The sequence below is a fragment of the Garra rufa genome, unplaced genomic scaffold, assembly GCF_049309525.1.
Source record: "Garra rufa unplaced genomic scaffold, GarRuf1.0 hap1_unplaced_002, whole genome shotgun sequence".
Classification (NCBI taxonomy): domain Eukaryota; kingdom Metazoa; phylum Chordata; class Actinopteri; order Cypriniformes; family Cyprinidae; genus Garra; species Garra rufa.
Genome location: NW_027394277.1, coordinates 13,605,319 through 13,625,605, shown reverse-complemented (window position 1 = coordinate 13,625,605; position 20,287 = coordinate 13,605,319). Strand labels below are relative to the sequence as shown.

Here is a 20,287-nt window from a genome sequence, read left to right as displayed (position 1 = left end):
TCATTTTAATTTTTTTTTCAGTCCTGTAATTTGAATACCGAAATACTGGACTTTATTCTTGTTGAGAATATCACAAATGTTATCAGGCTATGTATTAGATATAAAAATATATAATTAGTATCAATAGCTTTGGACTTTTGATAGATCTGCAGTTTGTCTCTTCAATTCATCCTACCTTCTAGGTACAGCTGTAAAGTATTATACGTGTTTTATAATCTAAAAGGATATTGATTTTAGTGAACAAGACTTTTATTTTGTTCTGGAGATGTGATGTCATAAGGCTGCGGCGCGCTTCTGCATCTGGGATTCAAACGGAGAAAGGTGTGTGCTTTAAAGGAAAGGAAAGGAAAGGAAGTGAGGTGAGGCCAAGTATGGTGACCCATACTAGGAGTTTGTGCTCTGCATTTAACCCATCCAAGTGCACACACACAGTAGTGAACACACACCCGGAGCAGCAACTGAAAGTGTTTAAATCAAGGCAACTCGTTTAGAGAATTGGATATAAAACTGTGAAATGATTTGTTAGGCAATAAAACACTGTAATGCTTTATTTAGTGACACTGTAGTCCCTATATAGTGAATATTTTTTCACAATGAATTCGGTCACTGGTAGGATAAGTAGTGTTGAAAGAAACGGATCTTTTCGAAATTCCGATTCAACTGAATCAATCGATTCACCAAAATGATTCACTGATTTGAATCGCCGCACACTTACGACATCTGCTGCTCAAAACACTGGGAATACAACAAGAACAACAAACAGCAAATGTTTTCATGAAAGTGGAATCTGATAAATGACTACTAAAGTTTTAGTTTTAGTTTACATTTATTTTTCTTTCTACCAAACACAGAAAAACTCCTGCTGAATGAACTGAGATCCACGTGTCACACTATTATAAAGATGGTGTTTATTAAAGAGGAGAGTGAAGACATGAAGATTGAAGAAGCATTCAGAGTCAAACATGAAGATACTGAGGAACAAACAGGTTGGTTTTCATTTTCAAAGCTGAACTCATTCATTCACCTTATTAAAATGTCCAGCTCTATAGCAAAAAAAAAAAAAAAATATATATATATATATATATATATATATATTGTGTAACATTTAAACACAGTATCTACTTTTGATTAGAAAACAATGAAAGCGGTATCTGACAAAAAATATTTTGCTTGAAGCAAACAATGACACTTTAGTAAGTTAACATTTGTTTTAACTGTAAGGGATTTTTTTCTGCTATCATCAAAAGTGCGATATTAAAACGTAAATAGCTCTGAATGTTCATTATAATAAGCAATAAATAGTCATATTTCAGAAACACCAGCTTGTAGCTTGTTATTGAAGATGCAGGACAGTCACCTAGTAGTGCGTTACAATAGTCCAGTCTAGACGTCATGAATGCATCAACTAACTTTTCTGCATCTGAAACAGGTAACATTTTCCGTAATAGTTATTCATCTTGTATTTTAAATATGAAATGACGTTACATGTACTTTATTACTCTCCAACTCTGGAGCCAAACAATAAAATACAAACCAAAAATCACTCATCATAACTTCTCTGGGTTTAATTAGAAAATATTTCTCAATTGAATGCTGCTTTTAAATTCTCTAACGTGAAGATAAACATGGCAGATTTTGTGTTTTCTTTTTTAAAGGAGCTAATGTTTTTATTTATAATTATATGGTAGTTGTGATAAAAGCACAACAATATATATGTTACAAATTATTGGTTTTAATTATGGCTACAATTAATGGCTTAAATTGGATGGAAATGCATTAAATAGAAACAGATCAGTAGCAGTATTTGTCTCAATGAAACTGGTCTTCATTTACCATTGGCTACTTGGTGAAAAGATGCCAATAAGCCACATATTTTAAATGTACAATCTTTATGTTGTTTTACATTCCATTTAATGTGAAATAGTTTATCGTCAAATAGTTAGTTTTTTATTAATTGACAACACTAGTCTAAATGTTTTGATGACGGTTACTTTGTGCCATTAAACTGCTGTTAACTTACATTTTTCTTATTTGACCTCAGACCTGATGGCACTGAAAGAGGAGAGTCAAGAACTCAATGAAACAGAAGAGAAAGATCAAAATGAGAAACATGATTTCAAAACTGAAGAAAAATCAGTTAGTTGCTCACAGAATGAAAAGACTTCCACACCAGAAATAAATAAGAAACCACAAAGTACAAACCTTAATTCTAACATGAGAATTCAGACTGGAGAGAGACCTTACAGCTGCCAACAGTGTGGGAAGAGTTTCATCTTAAGTGGACATCTTAACAGTCACATGAAAGTTCACATTGAAAAGAAGCCATTAATATGCCCTCAGTGTGGAAAGAGTTTTACAAAGAAAAATAACTTTACTGTCCACATGAGAGTTCACACTGGAGAGAAGCCTTTCATCTGCAAATTTTGTGGGAAGAGTTTTACACAGAAACATTACCTTACTGTCCACATGAGAATTCACACTGGAGAAAAGCCTTTCATCTGCAAACTGTGTGAGAAGAGTTTCACATGTAATAGAAAACTTAAGACTCACATGAGAAGTCATTCTGAAGAGAATCCATTCCAGTGTGATCAATGTGGAAAGAGTTTTACTCTGAAATGTAATCTATATTGCCACATGAGAATTCATTCTGGAGAGAAACCTTACTCCTGCAAACTGTGTGGGAAGAGTTTCTCACGAAAAGGAGTTCTTAAGACTCACATGAAAATTCACACTGGAGAAAAGCCTTTTACCTGCCCTCAGTGTGGAAAGAGTTTCACATATAAAGTAAGTCTTAAGATTCACTTGAGCATTCACACTGGAGAGAAACCTTACACCTGTGAACAGTGTGGAAAGAGTTTCACACATAAAGTAAACCTTAAGGTTCACATGACAGTTCACACTGGAGAGAAACCGTACAAGTGTGTTCAGTGTGAGAAGAGTTTCACACGTCAAAGCAGCCTGATAAGTCATGTGCAAACTAATTCTGGAAAGAAACTGCCGTTTTCTTCAGTGCAAGAAGAGGTTTAGAAAATTAGCAATTTCTACAATCATCTACACATGCCTTTTGAAATACATTCAATTGTAGTACTAAAGTACCAAAAGTAAAGTATCAAAAGTACTAAAACATTGTTCAAGAGTGTACTGAGAGAAAAAAGGTGTGTGAAATCTAGTCAGTGTTCACACCGGAACTGAATGTGGATTACATCTGGTCACCTTCATGCGTCCTTCATAACTTTTTGTTTCACCACAAGGCTTTTTTTGTTTTGTTTTTGTACTTCTGAGGCCATACCAGACCAAATCTTCAAATTGTGACTATGTAGAGTCACTCAATAGGCTCTATGCACGCGTACTTCCGCGTTTGACGCAAGGCTGCTCTTCCGTTTCCGGTTGGAGAGGTTTGAAGCGGAGGAAAGCGCGATTATGGCAGAGTCGACGAATTTTACTCGGTGTTTGCTGGAGTTGCCCAAATGTACAATCAATGATGTGCGAAGAATTGTAAGGATGTGCAGTACAACGCCACAGAGCAAACTTGAGAAAGGTTTCAAGTTTTATGTGTCTTCGTATCTGTGTAATTATGAAGGTAAGTTCAGCTAACCTGAACCGCTATTATTTATTACGATCCGTCCAGCAGCAGGCTAATCACGTTAGTATAAATGTTTTACATTTAATGTGTTTGTAATTTTGTCTGAAAGTGTCAGGTAAAATCAGGGCCACAAATGAAATCTCAGTGAAAGCTCACTGCTACCGCTCTATGAGGAAAGCAGAGACTCCACACCAACTGAGAGTAGGAGTACTAGTAGCTTAAGTGACGTTCAAAGTTCTGTTGGACATGTTCAGTCCAGTTCAGTTTTTACTTTTCTAACGTTACCACTGTTCAGCGTGGATAACCACAGCTGTTATCTTAGCTAGTATGGATGATTATTGTACAAAATAATAAGAATAAAAAATGTAATGCAGTTCTACGACAGATGAATAGCACTGAATTATCACTGCAAATTATAGCTGAAACAGTGGTAATGGAGATACACTGCGGCAAAGTTGGTTTTATAATCACACATTCAGAATTTTTGTCAATAGATTTTCAATTGTGGATGGAAAAGAGTTAATATCATTGACAATGAGCTACAAAAAAATGAATTTTTTTAAATAAAACGACTACAAGAGTTGAAGCTGATAGTCATACTTGTTTATTATAATAATTTACTAATATGAATCATTTTTAATACACCATAAGAAAGTTATTGAGGGCAAAAATCTGAATCTATGAATATGAAACTAACTTTACAGCAGTTGCAGATACAGGGTAGCAGAGTGTGCAGGCTTTCTAGTTAGTCTATAACACACAGGGAGTTTATTTTAAAATCTGATGAATAATGATATGAAATGTAGTTTTACCTGATGTGATGGCTGCAGATGCAGAATGCTGGCTATTGCCCTTACACGGCTACCCTTCAAACTGCTCATGTTCTACCTTGAAACTGTTGTTGTCTTTACGTGTTCCAAGCATAGACACATGGTTTCAACTTTGTTGATGAGTAACTGATATACTTGATGACTACTTTTTGTATTTATTTATTTTTACACTTTTTGTTTGTGTATTTCAGATGACATTACGTGATTCAGAGCCAGTTGTGCTTAACAGCTCCTGCTCCTGTGTGGCTGGGAGTGGGTTGTGCAACCATTTGGTTGCTTTGCTTTACCAGACAGCCCATTACTATGAATCTGGAATGTCTGTTGTCCCTCCTGTCCTATCATGCACCCAAACAGAACAGAAGTGGCATAAACCACGAACAATGGTTTGTATCAATTAAATATCTGACATAATGTTTGTTTTGCTATAGCCTTTTGCAATAGTTTTGATGGCATCTAATAAATAGGGAGTGAAGCCGGGACCGGTGGATGCCATGGTGGTAGTGAAGCCCAAACCAGGTGCTACTTCAGCAAGTGGAATCAGGTATGCAGTCAGTGTAAACATGCATGCTATACTATATTTTGTAGCAAAATTGTTTATTGATTCCCTGATAATGTTATTCCAGATCTTCACTATACAAGGCCTACAGTGGTGAGCTGCCAGTCCCATCAACACTCAACCCTAAAGCTGTCTATGCTGACTTCAAACCAGGATCTCTTCCCCTTATCTGCACAATGAATATCTCACCTGACAAGCCACTCATGGACTCCATTTTCGGTAAGGTACAAGCTGGCAGTATCCTATCGTATCAGCATCCACCACCTACACCTGATGGTTTTATCACCCATAAGGATGCACCCCCATTCCCAAAAGTGCCACCAGAGGGCTACCAGTTAAAGCCAACAGACTGTACATATGTCCCAACAAACCAGGAACAGCTGCATCTCCACTCACTGTCTGTGACTTTGTTGCAGTCACACCTAATTGAAGAATCAACCAGATGTCAAAGTGCAGCACCTGAGTGGCATTCACTGAGGAAAGAGAGGGTGACTGCTTCAAATTTTAGGGAAATTAGCCATGTTAGAGGTCCAAATGCTGCAGACAAACTAGCTGAGAGGATCATGCGAGGGACACGACAAACAACACACATGAAGAGGGGACTGGATATGGAGGCAGGTGCCTTAAAGGACTATGCAACTCTTAAAAACCTGAACTTAAGGAAATGTGGACTGGTGATTCATCCAGATGCACCTTGGCTGGGTGCGTCACCGGATGGTCTGGTATATGACCCGCTTGAGAGACCATCATTTGGCTTGGTTGAGATGAAATGCCCAAATGCACTAAACTACGTTGACTGCAGGTACCTCAGAGTTGATCATGGAACATATAAATTAAAGGAAAGCCATGCTTATTATTGGCAAGTGCAGGGGCAGTTGCTTATGACGGGTATGGAATGGTGTGACTTTGTTGTCTGTGCCCATGATGACATGTTTGTGCAGCGCATTTACAGAGACAATTCTGTGTTAAGCTCCCTGAAACAGAGGTGTGATTTGTTTTTCTTTTTTACATATCTGCCAAAATACCTCTCTATGCACAAGTAACTTAAGAGGCACAGTAATGAGGAAATTAATTGATGTAAGATTTTACAAACATTTTTTGTCTTTTCATGTCATCAAAATGTAATTAAAATATTTGTTTCACAATTCTATATTTGTTGACAATTTTATTTCAAATCAAATTTCAAATTATATACAGTGAATAAGGACTCATTCTAAAGTTAAAACAAAAATGATTTCATGTGACTGTACAGTAATAAAAAACATTTCCGCCTGCCTAATTCTGCTTCTTCAGCATTAGCAATTGCTTGCCCAGGCTTTAACTAAGGGCCCGTTTTGGTAGTTAACCAAGAGGCAGGCGACTGTGTACAGTTGGTTGATGCTTCCTGTGAGAGACAGAGGTATTGCTGTACTGAATATCTTGTGCTCCTTCACCCTTCGAATGAGGCGCTCAACATGGACTCTGAGTCTTGCAATAGACTGTGTTTTCCTGACCTCTGGCCCAGACAGTTGTGCTCTCTTTGACAGGAAGGTAGGTATGTGGACTTTGCAGGGCACACAGTCTTCCACAAGGAAACCCTTATCCACCATTACAGCCATTGTTGGTTTTAGAAGAGACACAATGCCAGACTGCTTTAGGATCTCTCTATCACTGATGGCTCCTTCATAGAGAGATGACACGAAGGTTACAGCACCGTGAGGAGCCATCCCAATCAACCCTTTGAAAGTGCTGTGAGATTTATAGTTGGAGAATACTTCGCTTTGAAGGAGAAGAGAGTGTGGTGTTTGGCAGCGCAGTTCAGTGCAATCCAAAATCACTTGTGTATCTGAGTAAGACTGAAAAACATCTGGCATGTGAGCTTTGACAGTCTCCTCATCCATCCAAATGCCAACAGCTCCAAGCACAGTGTAGAGAAAGTTAGCCCATGTGTTGATTATGCGGCTTACAGTAGATTGGTGGATTCTGAATCTGTGGGCCAGATCCTTCTGCACCAGACCCAATGACAGATATGTCATGAACAGAAAAAACTCATCAATGGGTTGAAGAGACTGTGAAAAGAAGAAATTATTTTATTACTATTACACAAACACCATACCCGGCACAGAAAGGTTTATTGTAAAACAAAAAGATATCTTAATTACATTAAATGTTTCAGACTACATGTACCGTTGTTGCATTGACAGCATGAGGGACCTCATCTGTCATGGCTGCAGTCCGTGCTCTTGTCACGCGCACAATCTTGCCTATTGCTGGCTCTATCTGCCTCCAAAAGGCCATCAAGTGTGCATGAGTCGCAAACCTGTGGGAAAACATTATTTTAGTAACACTTTATTTTAATGTTCATAAATTTACAGATGTTGCATGTATTTGTTATAGTAATAACTATAAATTAGGCATAATTACATGCACCTAACCCTACAGTAAGTACCTGTCATTCATTAATATTACTCAGTAATTAAATGCAAAATTACACTGTAACAGGCACACAATAAAATTAAGTGTAACCCATATTTTTTTGGTATGGTATGTTAAGTGCCCATAGACAGTTTTAAATTGCAGATTTATTTGCATCCTAGTCGTAATTCCCATTAATACAACATTATATTAGGAGATAGGATAAAAAGTCTAATGCCAGCGTTTACAGAATAATATACTTATCAGTGTGTAACACATTATGTCCTTTTGGACTTGCCGTAGACGAGAGGGATTGGCATGCGCAATTTGCACATGTGCATTGCAGTTTACTGTTGGTCACTGCTGCAGTACATGTCTGGTGAGGTGAGGTGAAATTAATGTTTTAATGAATGTTCATGGAACTTCTGAGTCAGCTTACCTTGTGTAAAACCTAATGTCATCATCGGAGGCAGCAAACCGCTCCAAACAGAACTTGGTGCTGATGGTTATCTCCTCAATTCGTTTTTGCAGCCTCACTATTTGATCTTCATTGTGGTCCAGGGACAAATCCAGCGCAGCAGGCTCAGCACTGGAGCAGTAGTCGTGGTCCGAATATTCCACGTCCATAGAGGGGGCTTCGGTATGCAGTGTGTCTGTGTTTGGTCGCTCTACCCTTTCCCAAACTCCGGTCCGTGGGGCTGGAAGACTGAAGTTGTTCCAATGAAAAAGCAACGGGACAGTTCCATTCTTCAGACGTCTGCGGCCGGCCGGCGTTTGCGGCTCGATCAGGTCTGTACTTTGGAAATGTCGGCTACACACTCTTGTCTGGTTTGTAACTGTAAAATGGTCTCGTCTTATATTAACTACCCACCTCTTCTGTATTTCCTTGTCTTTAGGAAACGTGTGGAAACTTAGAAAAGTGTTAAATTTAGCAGATGCTGTACACTGCGGCACACAGCAGTGGTGGCTAGAGGTGCTGTCCTCCCGTCTTTGAAAAGATACTTTCAGACGTTTAGATGTCATTTTATATATATATATATTTGTTTATTTAATATAATAAAGCAAATAAGCATCAACAATATGAGTGGAGGCTGTTTTGTCTGTTTTTGTGACTAACGTTACCGTAGTATAGAAGACAAGTTATTAGAAAAAATAGTATACAACACTACAATCGCCGGAACGGAAGTAATCCAGCATCCTTATATTCTACCGGAAGTACGTCATTCACCGCCGTGCATAGAGCCTATTCCATGTGTTGATCTCTCTGAATCAAAATATTACTAATAATAATAATACAGCATTTTTTCTGTTGCTAAATTACTCAATTCAGTCATTTTTAACAATACACTGCTCACACAGTGAGTAAAACTATTCAAAAATAACTGTACAGACAGTTCAGGGAGCCATTGTTGATCAGGAAGCTCAGAAAGCCATGGCAGATCATGGAGCTCAGGAAGCCATGGTGGATCAGACAGTTCAGGAAGCCATTGTGGATCATGGAGTTTGGAAAGCGGTGGCGGAGCGGCCCGGCCCCTACGGCCGGAGTCATAACCTGGGGGTCCTTAAGAAAACATACTACACAACATATAAAATATTTACATTAAATTCTAACAAATGACAAATGTTACAGCCACACAATACATCATGTTTATAAAATATCTATACATTCCTACATATAAATTATTACAGACAACACCACCATATACAGTTGTTCAAAATAATAGCAATGTGACTAAAAAAGTGAGTAAAGTTCAAAATCATTATAACTTTTATTTTAGAACACTGCCAATTCTATTCTAAATCAAAACATGAAGAAAAAATGATCAAATTTGTTATTACTTTACTGAAAATGAAGAAAAATAAATATTAAGCTGTTCAAAATAGTAGTAGTGTCTGCATTTTACTTTACAAAGTCAAACATTTACTGTATAAACTGAAAACATGTTGTAGATTTAGCTTTCTTGTGAATCACTGAACTTATATTTTGTTGTATAACCAGAACTGCTACACAGCTATGTTGCACAGAGTCAGAGTTGCACAGAAACTTCTGGCACCTGTGAACAGGTATTCCAGCCCAGAACGAGACAGTCGCTGCGTTCGAAACCGCATACTTCCATACTATATAGTAGGCAAAAAGCAGTAGGCGAGCAAAAAAGTATGTTTGAATGTTCAGTATTCATAAAAGAGTAGGCGAGAATTAGTAGGCGAGTGCACTAATTCTCGCAAGATTCGGACGAACGTCTACTTAAAGTGCTTTCAAATATGCCTACTTACCTACTATATAGTAGGAAAAATGAGTACGTGAAGAAATAAGTACGTTCGAAACCTCAGTGTTCATAAAAGAGTAGGCGAGAAATCCCCGGATGTCCTACTGCTTCAGCCCAGATTCTGAAGTGTTCATCTGATGCACATTATTGAACGTGATTGGGAACCGCAACGAGGGTGTTTACAAATGTATTACAAACCAAAACATGGTTCCCTGTCTCAAAATCGTATTTGTTGAACTGTATTGTAAACTGCTGATCAGCATAAGGTGTCAAGACGTTAGACAGTAACGTTAAGGTATATTTGTGATTTCGCTGTAAAACACGTTTTATTACAAATAGCGACCATAGACATCTTAAAGATGATTACTAAAGGTCTATTTAACAACTGACAGGAACATGTTCTGAGAGAATTAAATAAGCACATGACAACAACAAACAGACATCTAAATGAGTGATGGACGTTATGTGAGTTTATGTAGAGTTCACTGCTGTCAACACTGCTTTAGATGAATGTAATGTAAATAAACACATGTACATATAGTAACTAAACATGAGTTATCTATTTCATTTGTCTATTAGTACTGTTGATAAATTCAGGAGCATTTGTATTGGATAAAAATCCAATTAACACAACAGCTACCTCATAAATATTGTGTGGTGGAGCAGGACCTGAAAGGAAAGGTGACAGCAGCATTTGTGGGGAAAAAAGTCAAATCTGTAACTTAATATAAAGTTAGGTAATTTTGTTACTTCTAATACGGAGATCTAATGACATTGTGCTGTTAAAATGACAGCTGTTTTATTATATTTGTGCATCTTGGTATGATCTGAAATGTCTGCAGACTGGTTTGTGCAGTGAGAAAGGAGAAATCCACAGCAGCATCCTGGAAATGGTTTAGTGCCATCGATGAGACCCTCCATCACTCCACCTGCTCTTTGCCTCATCTGGACCAGATGTTGCTGCAGTATCTTCATCCTCAGAGACCAAAGAGACAGCAAGAGCGTCTAGAGAAAGACTATAATACCAATATGTCTGAATAATGCTTTGTTCCATGTGTCTTTATTTATGTTCATGGTTATTTTTTATATTTTTTTACTCATTTATCCATGTTGCTGTCAGTAAATAGAATATTACTGTTTTATTAATATATGCATTAATTAATTACTTGATTGGGAAAAAAACATGCTTGTTTTACTAAAACTATAATTAATTGTAGGTCAGCATTTATCTTTATTATTGATCAGTGCATTCTAAGGTAATGCAACCCAAAATGAACCCAAAATGTATCCGTTATACTGCAATCAGGGACAGCTGTTTCTTCAACATGACCATAAAATGAACAAATTTCATCAACATCAAAATATTTATAGAAAGATTAATTGAACCTGTCGCTCATATGTTTTAAATTGTTGCGCCTGTTATAACGTCATTTGTCACATGACAACGTCAACATGGTGTAAGACGTGCAGATCACATCCATTGAGTATACTTATTGAGTATGCGGTTTCGAACGCAGCCAGCCCCTTCAACCGAAGTAATGCTGCCCTTGACGACAATCACTTCCGCTTCCTCAATTTTAAACTGAATCACTGCGTCCGAAATCGCATACTACTTAAGTAGGTACTACATTTAAATTCAAACGTACTACCCGACCGTTAAAACAGTATGTTCTATATAGTATGAATGTGGGTAGTATGAATGGAATTCGGACATACTACATCCGCCATATTGATGTTGTCACGTGTCATGCGTCTTCACAACAGCGTGAAAATTTAAAGAGACCGCTCCACTGCACGAACACTGGCACCGGCAATGTTCGGCGTTTTAATGTTGATTGGACAGACAGCTCAGAGAAGCCGTCGGTCAGCTGCTCGCAGATCACGCCTTAGTAGACAGCTTGTAGATTTTTTATCAAATAACGTAAGTATAATTACTTATTTAGCTAGCAAATTTTACCTCAGAATAAAAAAACACCTCTGTGAACACCAAAGTAATTGACAGACAAAGCAGTTTATTGTTATGAATGAATACACAGGACAACAAATTCATTTAGAATATGTACACACTTATATATATATAAGTGTGTATATATTCATTCAAATTTATTCATTGAGTCTTGTTGCTTCAATGTGTGTGTGTGTGTGTGTGTGTGTATGTGTGTGTGTGTATTTATAAGAATACAATATATACATAGTTAAAATGAATATATTATACATGGATACACAAATAATATATACATATTCTAAAAAAAAACAAAGATGGTGAGCTGTGTGTGTGTGTGTATATAAATAAATGGATAAATACAATATATACATAGTTAAAATGAATATATTATACATGGATACACAAATAATATATACATATTCTAAAAAAAAACCAAAGATGGTGAGCTGTGTGTGTGTGTGTATATAAATAAATGGATAAATACAATATATACATAGATAAAATGAATATATTATGAATAGATAAACAAATATATACATGTTCTAAAAAAAAAAACTATATACACATTTACAGACAGTGAGCCCTACAACCTACTGCCGCCTGAATGCTGCTGTGCCAGTTCTTCAATTATATTTTCAAGAGGAATCTGACCTTTGTCCCAGCCTGCGGCTTTCACGACGGTCCATCACGTCCCTCATTGCTGCCTTGAGGTCAGATTTTGACCATGGCTGGGAAACTGACATTGGGGTGCTGGTGTTTTTGTACTGGCTGGCCCACGCAGCATCATATAGGGTGGTGTCAATGGCTTTTGACATTCCAAAGTCCACGGTGCATGACATTGTGCACAGAATTAGCAGGGCGGTCACCTGTATTTTGAAGAGGGTGATCACTTTCCCGACCCCGGATGATCTGGAGGAAGTGGGGGCAGGTTTTGCCCAGCTGGCTGGGTCTCCAGCTTTCTGCACAGTAGCTGGTGCAATAGACGGATGCCACATCCGGATCAAAGCACCAGCAGGTGACGCCCCATGCTACTTTACAGTTTTTCTCAATTGCTAAAACACTATAACCAGTCTTTTGAACTAAAATGTCAAAACTATAACGCCATTTTTGAAAAAGCACACCCATTTCCCTAAACAATAAACACTATTCCCTGCTTTGACACATGAGTTATATATGGTGAACTATTACTGCAAAACTCTACACACAAATCCCTACATTTCTCAGTGCTTACACCATGTGGTCATTTAGAAAGCACAAGCATTCAATATTGTTCACTCAAGTCAGAGAAGTTTGAGCTCAATTAGCACACAGTTATCCTAGTGGAAACACTAGGAGTCAAAATTTAGCACACACCAATCAGAACCTTCGATGGAGATAAAAGAGCCAAAGTAAGCTTACAGTTTTTCTCAGTCACTTTGGTGCATTTTTTCAGATCAGAAATGAAATTGTCAAAACTACTTGTTCAACATCCACATCATCTAGTCTCTTTGCTCACATCATAAAAAGCTTCTCATTCTTCTAATCAAGTTGCGATTGCTTTGGTATATTCATACAACTGATTATATACATTTGTCTGCGGTTTCCTACATTATCAGTTGCTATTGTCATGTTGCTCAAAATGTATTATATAGTTCTCTGTGCAATAGTCTTACCCTCAAAACATCAAGTCATTAGCTCATTGTATAAGTCATTACCTAAATGCTAAATTTTTTATCTAGTTGTCATAAACTGTCAATCATATATTCTAAACATTTCTATTAGACTTTTTGTAAATTTAACATGAATTATTCAAGTGAATCTTGACTTTCACTAATGAAGATATAGATCAACCAATGATAAAGCAGTTCTCTGAAATTGCTCAAAGGTACATCTCATGAACCTTCAGTTGGAAAGCATATATAGACAGAGGATAACACAAGAGTTACAAATTGTGAGTGGACTTTCTCATTTTTATTTTCACCTTTGTGCCCATATTTCTTTTTCTTTTCTATTTCACAATGACGTTGTAATGCGTTTTTATTTATTTATTTATTTTTTGTCAGACCACTAAGTGTAACTGTGAATCCTATCCAGTCTTTTTCAATCAGTATCCCACATACAGTAATGTGTAATTTTGAAAAGGAAGAGTAGGAGGTTACTCTTAGTCTTAGTCTGTAGTCTACTACAGTACATTAAATCAAGGAATATGTGCTCATAATGTGAAAAGTTTTTTATTTGGATTGTTTTTGTAGTATTGTTTAGAATTGATCTCATCAGGGTGTAAAACTGTGTTGTAGTGTGTGTGTTTTTGAGGATTTGTGTGTCATGTCTGAAAGCAAAGTTTGGTTTTTCAGCAAGATTGAATTGTTTTGAGTGGAGAGCTTCATTTTGACCTCAATATAGGAAGTTTGGGGAAATGAGTTAGGAGTTGTGGGTTTGTGTTTAGAGTTTCGCAAATAAGAGGCAAATTTCAAGAAATGTGTTTAAGCAATTGAGAAAAACTGTAATAGGAAGCTGTTCCACTCTGTACAGCTGCAGGCCATCACAGACCACAAGGGGAAGTTCATTGATATCTTTGTTGGGTATCCTGGGTCGGTGCATGATGCCAGGGTACTTAAGAACAGCCCTGTTTACACTGGCCGCTTATATCCACCTGCAGGGAAATGGATCCTCGGAGATGGTGGGTATCCCTGTTTGAGCGCGCCCATCTGCCTCATCACTCCGTACAGAGAGCCTGTACAGAATCCTGTACAGGCTCGCTTCAATGTCAAGCATGCTCGAGCACGCAACATAGTTGAAAGAGCCTTCGGGATGCTGAAGACTCGCTGGAGGTCCATCTTTTTCAAGGCCCTGGAAGTGAGCCCTGCATTTGTGCCAGAAGTTGTTGCTTGATGTGCAGTGCTCCACAACCTCTGTCTTCAGAACAGGGACATTGTTGATGCAGATGTGGAGGATCCTGCCGATGACCCCCTTGAACCCCAAAACACAGAGGCCAGCACAGGAGAGGATGTGCGGGACAATCTGGCTGCAGCTGTGTCCGCACCAGACAATTGTGTGCCTGCTCTTCATGAGCATGACTACCTGTAAGACAATTTAACAGGTTAAGACTTTGCAATTCAGTTCTTGTTCTCAGATTGACATTGTTTAAGCTTGTCTACATTAGCTAGTTAATATGTAAATAGTTAGGTGTGTGTGAGTGGGCAAAGCCCACAGGGTGTTGTGATGCTAAAAAATGCAGTAGTAGTTAGAGAGAGGTGGAAGTGCATAACATCTGTGCGCATCCCTCTTGATTACTGCTCACTGGCACTGGCAATGTGATGAAAAAGCAGTTTTTTCAGGGTTTCTGACGGTTCTATGAAAGTAAATTTATGAAAAGATAAAGGGAATATAACAAATCAGTGCTTAGGATGCAAAATTATGATTCATTTACATTTAATCATTTAGCGGACGCTTTTATCCAAAGCGATTTACAAATGAGGACAATGGAAGCAATCAAAATCAACAAAAGAACAATGCTATGTAAGCTCTGACAAGCCTCAGATTAGATTAATGCAGTATACGTAGCAAGAATTTTTAGATTATATAGTAAATTAAAAAAAAAAAAGATAGAAAAAGAATAGAGCAAGCAATTTTTTGTTAATTGTAAAATAAACAGAAAAAATAAAACAGTTTTTTTTTGTTAAAAAAATACAAGTAGCCTTGTTCTCTGTGAAATTGAACAAAATGAAGTTCATGATTAAAACAAGGACAAATATCTGCCTGTGAGCTCAGAAATATTTTTACAAAATTCAAATGGCAAAATTATTTTCATACACCATTGACACAAATAGTCTTGTTTTGAGCATAAACAAGACAATTTCTTCATTTTGCATCTTAAGTTATATGTGACCCTGGACCACAAAACCAGTCATAAGGTTAAATTTGACAAAACTGAGATATATACATCATATGAAAGCTCAATAAATATGCTTTCTATTGATGTATGGTTTGTTAGGATAGGACAATATTTGGCCGAGATACTACAAATGGCGACACGTCGGCGTCACTTCCCTGGTTTGAAAAAAGCACGTAAAAGTCCTCCTACTACATCTGTGTGCATGTCAACTTGTAGGAGGACTTTTACGTGCTTTTTTCAAACCAGGGAAGTGACGCCGACGTGTCTCAATTTGTAGTTTTTGAGACTAGGAGAGATCGGCTAAAACGTGTTTTTAAAACACTCATGGTGGACTTACAAATATTCTGATGCAGCGTTTTGTGAGTACATAACCTATTTACACTACTGTACAAGTTTGGTAAGATTACTTGCACGTTTAGTGGTGCAATTTACGAGATACGCTACATGTACCATTCACTCCTGTAACAAGCAATTCGAAAAACTCTAATATCTCCATAAATGTTCGACTAAGGTAAAAAACACTTCGGATGGGGTATTTACATGGGCTTCGGAGTGCATAGCAATGAAGTCAATTCTACTCCGAACCTACCCTTTAAGCTTAATTTTATAAATTACTTTATTTCTGGGGTAAAAAAAGTGAAGCCCTATAAATAAGTATAGTGAGATTAGGAGATGATATTACTACATGTTAACCTCAAAAGACTTGTATGTGAACGTTACCTGTCTGAAGACACTGAAGTTAATTTTACTGGCACCCATTATAAAAATGTTTCCATTTGGTCTTGACTTAAACTCTATATACTACATGATGCAAAAATGTTTTGCCCTAATCTTTGTGATCACATTTATGTAGAAGTTATATTTAAAACAAAATTAAAATGAATACTTTTTTAAAACTGTCTGGTCTGGGTTTTCTCTACAGTATGACACTCATTTTGCTTTAAAAAGCAGCTGGAAACTACCACAAAATTAGTGTGCACATAAGTGCTTTAAAACTGTTGTTACTCAATGCCACATTTTATTAATTGCCACTTTACAACTGACAAAATCTAGCTACTGTAAATCCATGGAAACTAACACTGCATTGAAACTTGATAACCAGTATGTAACAATGAAAAACCAAATGGAAAGAAAATATAGTTTTTATTAATATTCTTAATTTTTTTGCAAATAGCTCTAAAAGCTGAAGAAATTTCTCCTCTCTCTCCTTTGTCTCCCTGTCTCGTCTTTCCTCTCTCTCTCATTTCTCTGTCTCTTCTTTCTTCTCTTTCCCTGGCCTCTTGTTCTCGTCTCTCTCTTTCTCTTCTTTCCTCCCTTTCCATCATCTCTCTCCATCGCCTCTCCTCCTTTTCTACTGCTTCCATTTCCCTTTCCGCCTCCCTCTCCTCCATCTCGTACATAACCTCCTCTATGTCCTTCCTCTTCCTCCCTGCTCTTTCAGCTGTTGACCTCACAGAGGATGGTGAGGTTACAGCAACATCTGATCCGGATGAGGCAATAAGGGTGGGTGGTGTGATGGATGGTCTGCCCCCTATTGCCTCATCCAGGACAGCACACCATTTCCAAGATGCTGCTGTAACCTCACCATCCTCTGTACTCACACCAGTCTGTGGACATTTAAGATCCTACAAAAAATGTAAAAGCAAAATACCAAGAACAATTATATTCATTAGATTACTATGACATTAACAACATTAGCATTATCAAATCATGAAAGAACTCAAATTTTGGTGTGAACCATTTTTTTTTCAATTCTTTATATTTTTGTTCTAGGTTTTCCCACTTTCTTTTAACTTGGGCAGCAGAAATTTTCCCATCTAGCTTCTGCTCTGTCACAAAAACTCTATCACAATAAATGCACAGAAATCAAGCATAAAAATAATGCAGTAAAACCTTTGCTTGAAGTGTTGGTGTGTACTACACTCAGTGTCAACAGCACCTGAATAAAAGTACATTTTACATAATTTGTTTACTTACTCAAAACCTTTGATGGCAGCATTTCTCCTTCCAGTGAAGAGGGTTTCATTAGCCACTCTCCACTGAATAAGGAGATGAGTGTGTTCATCAGTCCCTGTAATGTCAAAACAGTAATCATTGACAAGCTGAAGCATAACTTTACTTATTACTAGCTTGATATGCAGCCAACAAAATCTCAACTAAAAATTAACACTAGTAAAAGAGGAAACAAATCGTTTTAATTTGTTTAATTTTCTAATTTCATTAAACTGCTTAACAACGAATGTCTCCGTAAAAATAAATGTGTTAACAAGCTGATGTACAAAACAACTTCTTACAGCCGATTCACGAACTCACCTCATCGATTTAGAATGTTTAAACTTTCAATAAGTCAACCGTTTATTTAGATTGTGTTAAACAAGTGTATTTAATCACAATAAACAATGTTTTATCCTGAGATAAAAGCTGCGTCTCCACTTTTCGAATATGACGCCTCCTCTCACGGAGCCTCATGGGATATGAAAGTGTCCATGGTATGCCTACTAGAGAATTCGGCCGGAAGCAGTAGGTCATCTGGGTACTTCTCGCCTACTGAATTTCGAATACTATGAATTCGGACATACCATGATGTCTTCCGACTTCCATTCCTTCAGTATATACATAGATATCTCTTAGCGACTGTTTCTATGGGCCACGATACGTAAGCCGCCCGCCATATTGCAGCAGTCAACTTGACGTCATTCACCCATAGATCTGTCATTCACCATAGTAATAACTGAAAATTGGAAATGCCACGGTCCTGCACAGCCATTGGTCTACGAAACTACTATATGGCAAATGACGTAAAGTTGATCGTTCCAAGATGGTGGACGCATCTATGTGATCCAATGGGGTAGATCTGAATGAAGGAAATATTCTTATTAAATACTTTGTTCTTTACATAGTTGAATTTGCTGACAACAGAACCACACAAAAATTATCAATAAAAATCAAATGTATTAACCCATGGAGGTCTGGATTTGGAGTCACACTCAAAATGGGAGTGGAAAAACACACTACAGGCTGATGCATCTTTAATGTAAAGTCTTTAAAACAAGTCAATATGAGGCTCAGTAGTGTGTGTAGCCTCCACGTGTATGTATGACCCCCCTACAACGCCTGGGCATGCTCCTGATGAGGTGGCGGATGGTCTCCTGAGGGATCTCCTCCCAGACCTGGACTAAAGCATCCTGGACAGTCTGTGGTGCAACGTGGCGTTGGTGGATGGAGACAGACATGATGTCCCAGATGTGCTCAATTGGATTCAGGTCCGGGGAACGGGCGAGCCAGTCCATAGCATCAATGCCTTCGTCTTGCAGGAACTGCTGACACACTCCAGGCACATAAGGTCTTGCATTAGGAGGAACCCAGGCCAACCGCACCGGCATATGGTCTCACAAGGGGTCTGAGGATCTCATCTTGATACTTCTAAAGGCCCTCCAAAGAAATGCCACCCCAAACCATTACTGACCCACTGCCAAACCGGTCATGCTGGAGGATGTTGCAGGCAGCAGAACATTCTCCACGGTAGGGCTGCACGATTAATCGCTCTATGTTGTGAGGCGCGTTTTGCAATGAAGCGGGTACTTTGATTAGTAGTAAATCTTCATCACGTGCGTCTAGCATGTGCATTCAGCGTTCAGCAATTAATACACAGAGACGTAAATCACTGACAAGCTACGCCAAATCGTGCTTGATCATTTGATTTCTAGCGCGATTTGGCATGGCTTGTCAGTGATTTACGTCTCTGTGTATTACTTGCCTTTCCAGCTGAATGCACGTGCTGGAGATTTACTACTAATCGAAGTACCGGCTTCATTGACAAAACGTGCCTCAGCAGCCCTACTCCACGGTGTCTCCAGACTCTGTCACATCTGTCACATCTGCTCAGTGTAAACCTGCTTTCATCTGTGAAGAGCACAGGGCGCCAGTGGCAAATTTGCCAATCTTGGTGTTCTCTGGCAAATGCCAAACGTCCTGCACGGTGTTGGGCTGTAAGCACAACCCCGACCTTGTGGCCTGCTGGAGGTCATTTTGCAGGGCTCTGGCAGTGTTCTTCCTGTTCCTCCTTGCACAAAGGCGGAGGTAGCGGTCCTGCTGCTGGGTTGTTGCCCTCCTACGGTCTCCTCCACGTCTCCTGATGTACTGGCCTGTCTCCTGGTAGTGCTTCCATGCTCTGGACACTACGCTGACAGACACAGCAAACCTTCTTGCCACAGCTCGCATTGATGTGCCATCCTGGATGAGCTCCACTACCTGAGCCACTTGTGTGGGTTGTAGACTCCGTCTCATGCTACCACTAGAGCGAAAGCACTGCAGGCATTCAAAAGTGACCAAAACATCAGCCAGAAAGCACAGGAACTGAGAAGTGGTCTGTGGTCACCACCTGCAGAACCGCTCGCTGATTGGGGTTGTCTTGCTAATTGCCTATAGTTTCCACCTGTTGTCTATTCCATTTGCACAACAGCATGTGAAATTAATTGTCAATCAGTGTTGCTTCCTAGGTGGGCAGTTTGATTTCACAGAAGTGTGATTGACTTTGAGTTACATTTTGATGTTTAAGTGTTCCCTTTATTTTTTTGAGCAGTATATATATATATATATATATATATATATATATATATATATAATTAACACAATGGGCCAACTCACATTGTACAGCGGCCCACGGGGAAAACACATAATGCAAGCGCTAAAAACCCATCATATGCACTGTTGGCATGTAAAATATATATATATATATGTAAAAATCTGACCGGCCCACATTAAAGAAAATAGTCCGGCCCCTCTTGCATTAGCCAGAATGCCATGCCTATATCAAGTTGGAACTAAAACGCCGTCCC

The 20,287-nt window shown here is 38.4% G+C and overlaps 2 protein-coding genes across 2 annotated transcripts in view; one reads left to right on the top strand and one right to left on the bottom strand.

The window, feature by feature from the left end:
- LOC141305375 (uncharacterized) overlaps positions 1-20,287 on the bottom strand; it is a 566,500-nt gene that overhangs the window by 27,627 nt on the left and 518,586 nt on the right. The window lies entirely within an intron of this gene.
- LOC141305333 (uncharacterized) lies at positions 3,502-6,012 on the top strand. Its single transcript, XM_073832450.1, has 5 exons — positions 3,502-3,580; positions 3,693-3,784; positions 4,605-4,796; positions 4,878-4,954; positions 5,037-6,012. The coding sequence occupies exons 1-5, from the start codon at positions 3,502-3,504 to the stop codon at positions 6,010-6,012; spliced, it is 1,416 nt and encodes a 471-aa protein (XP_073688551.1).

Coding starts and splice junctions, on each gene's coding strand:
- LOC141305333 (XM_073832450.1), top strand. CDS start 3,502: ATGTGCAGTACAACGCCACAGAGCAAACTTGAGAAAGGTTTCAAGTTT. Junction 3,581..3,692: donor GTATCTGTGTAATTATGAAG/GTAAGTTCAGCT, acceptor TTTGTCTGAAAG/TGTCAGGTAAAATCAGGGCC. Junction 3,785..4,604: donor AGACTCCACACCAACTGAGA/GTAGGAGTACTA, acceptor TGTGTATTTCAG/ATGACATTACGTGATTCAGA.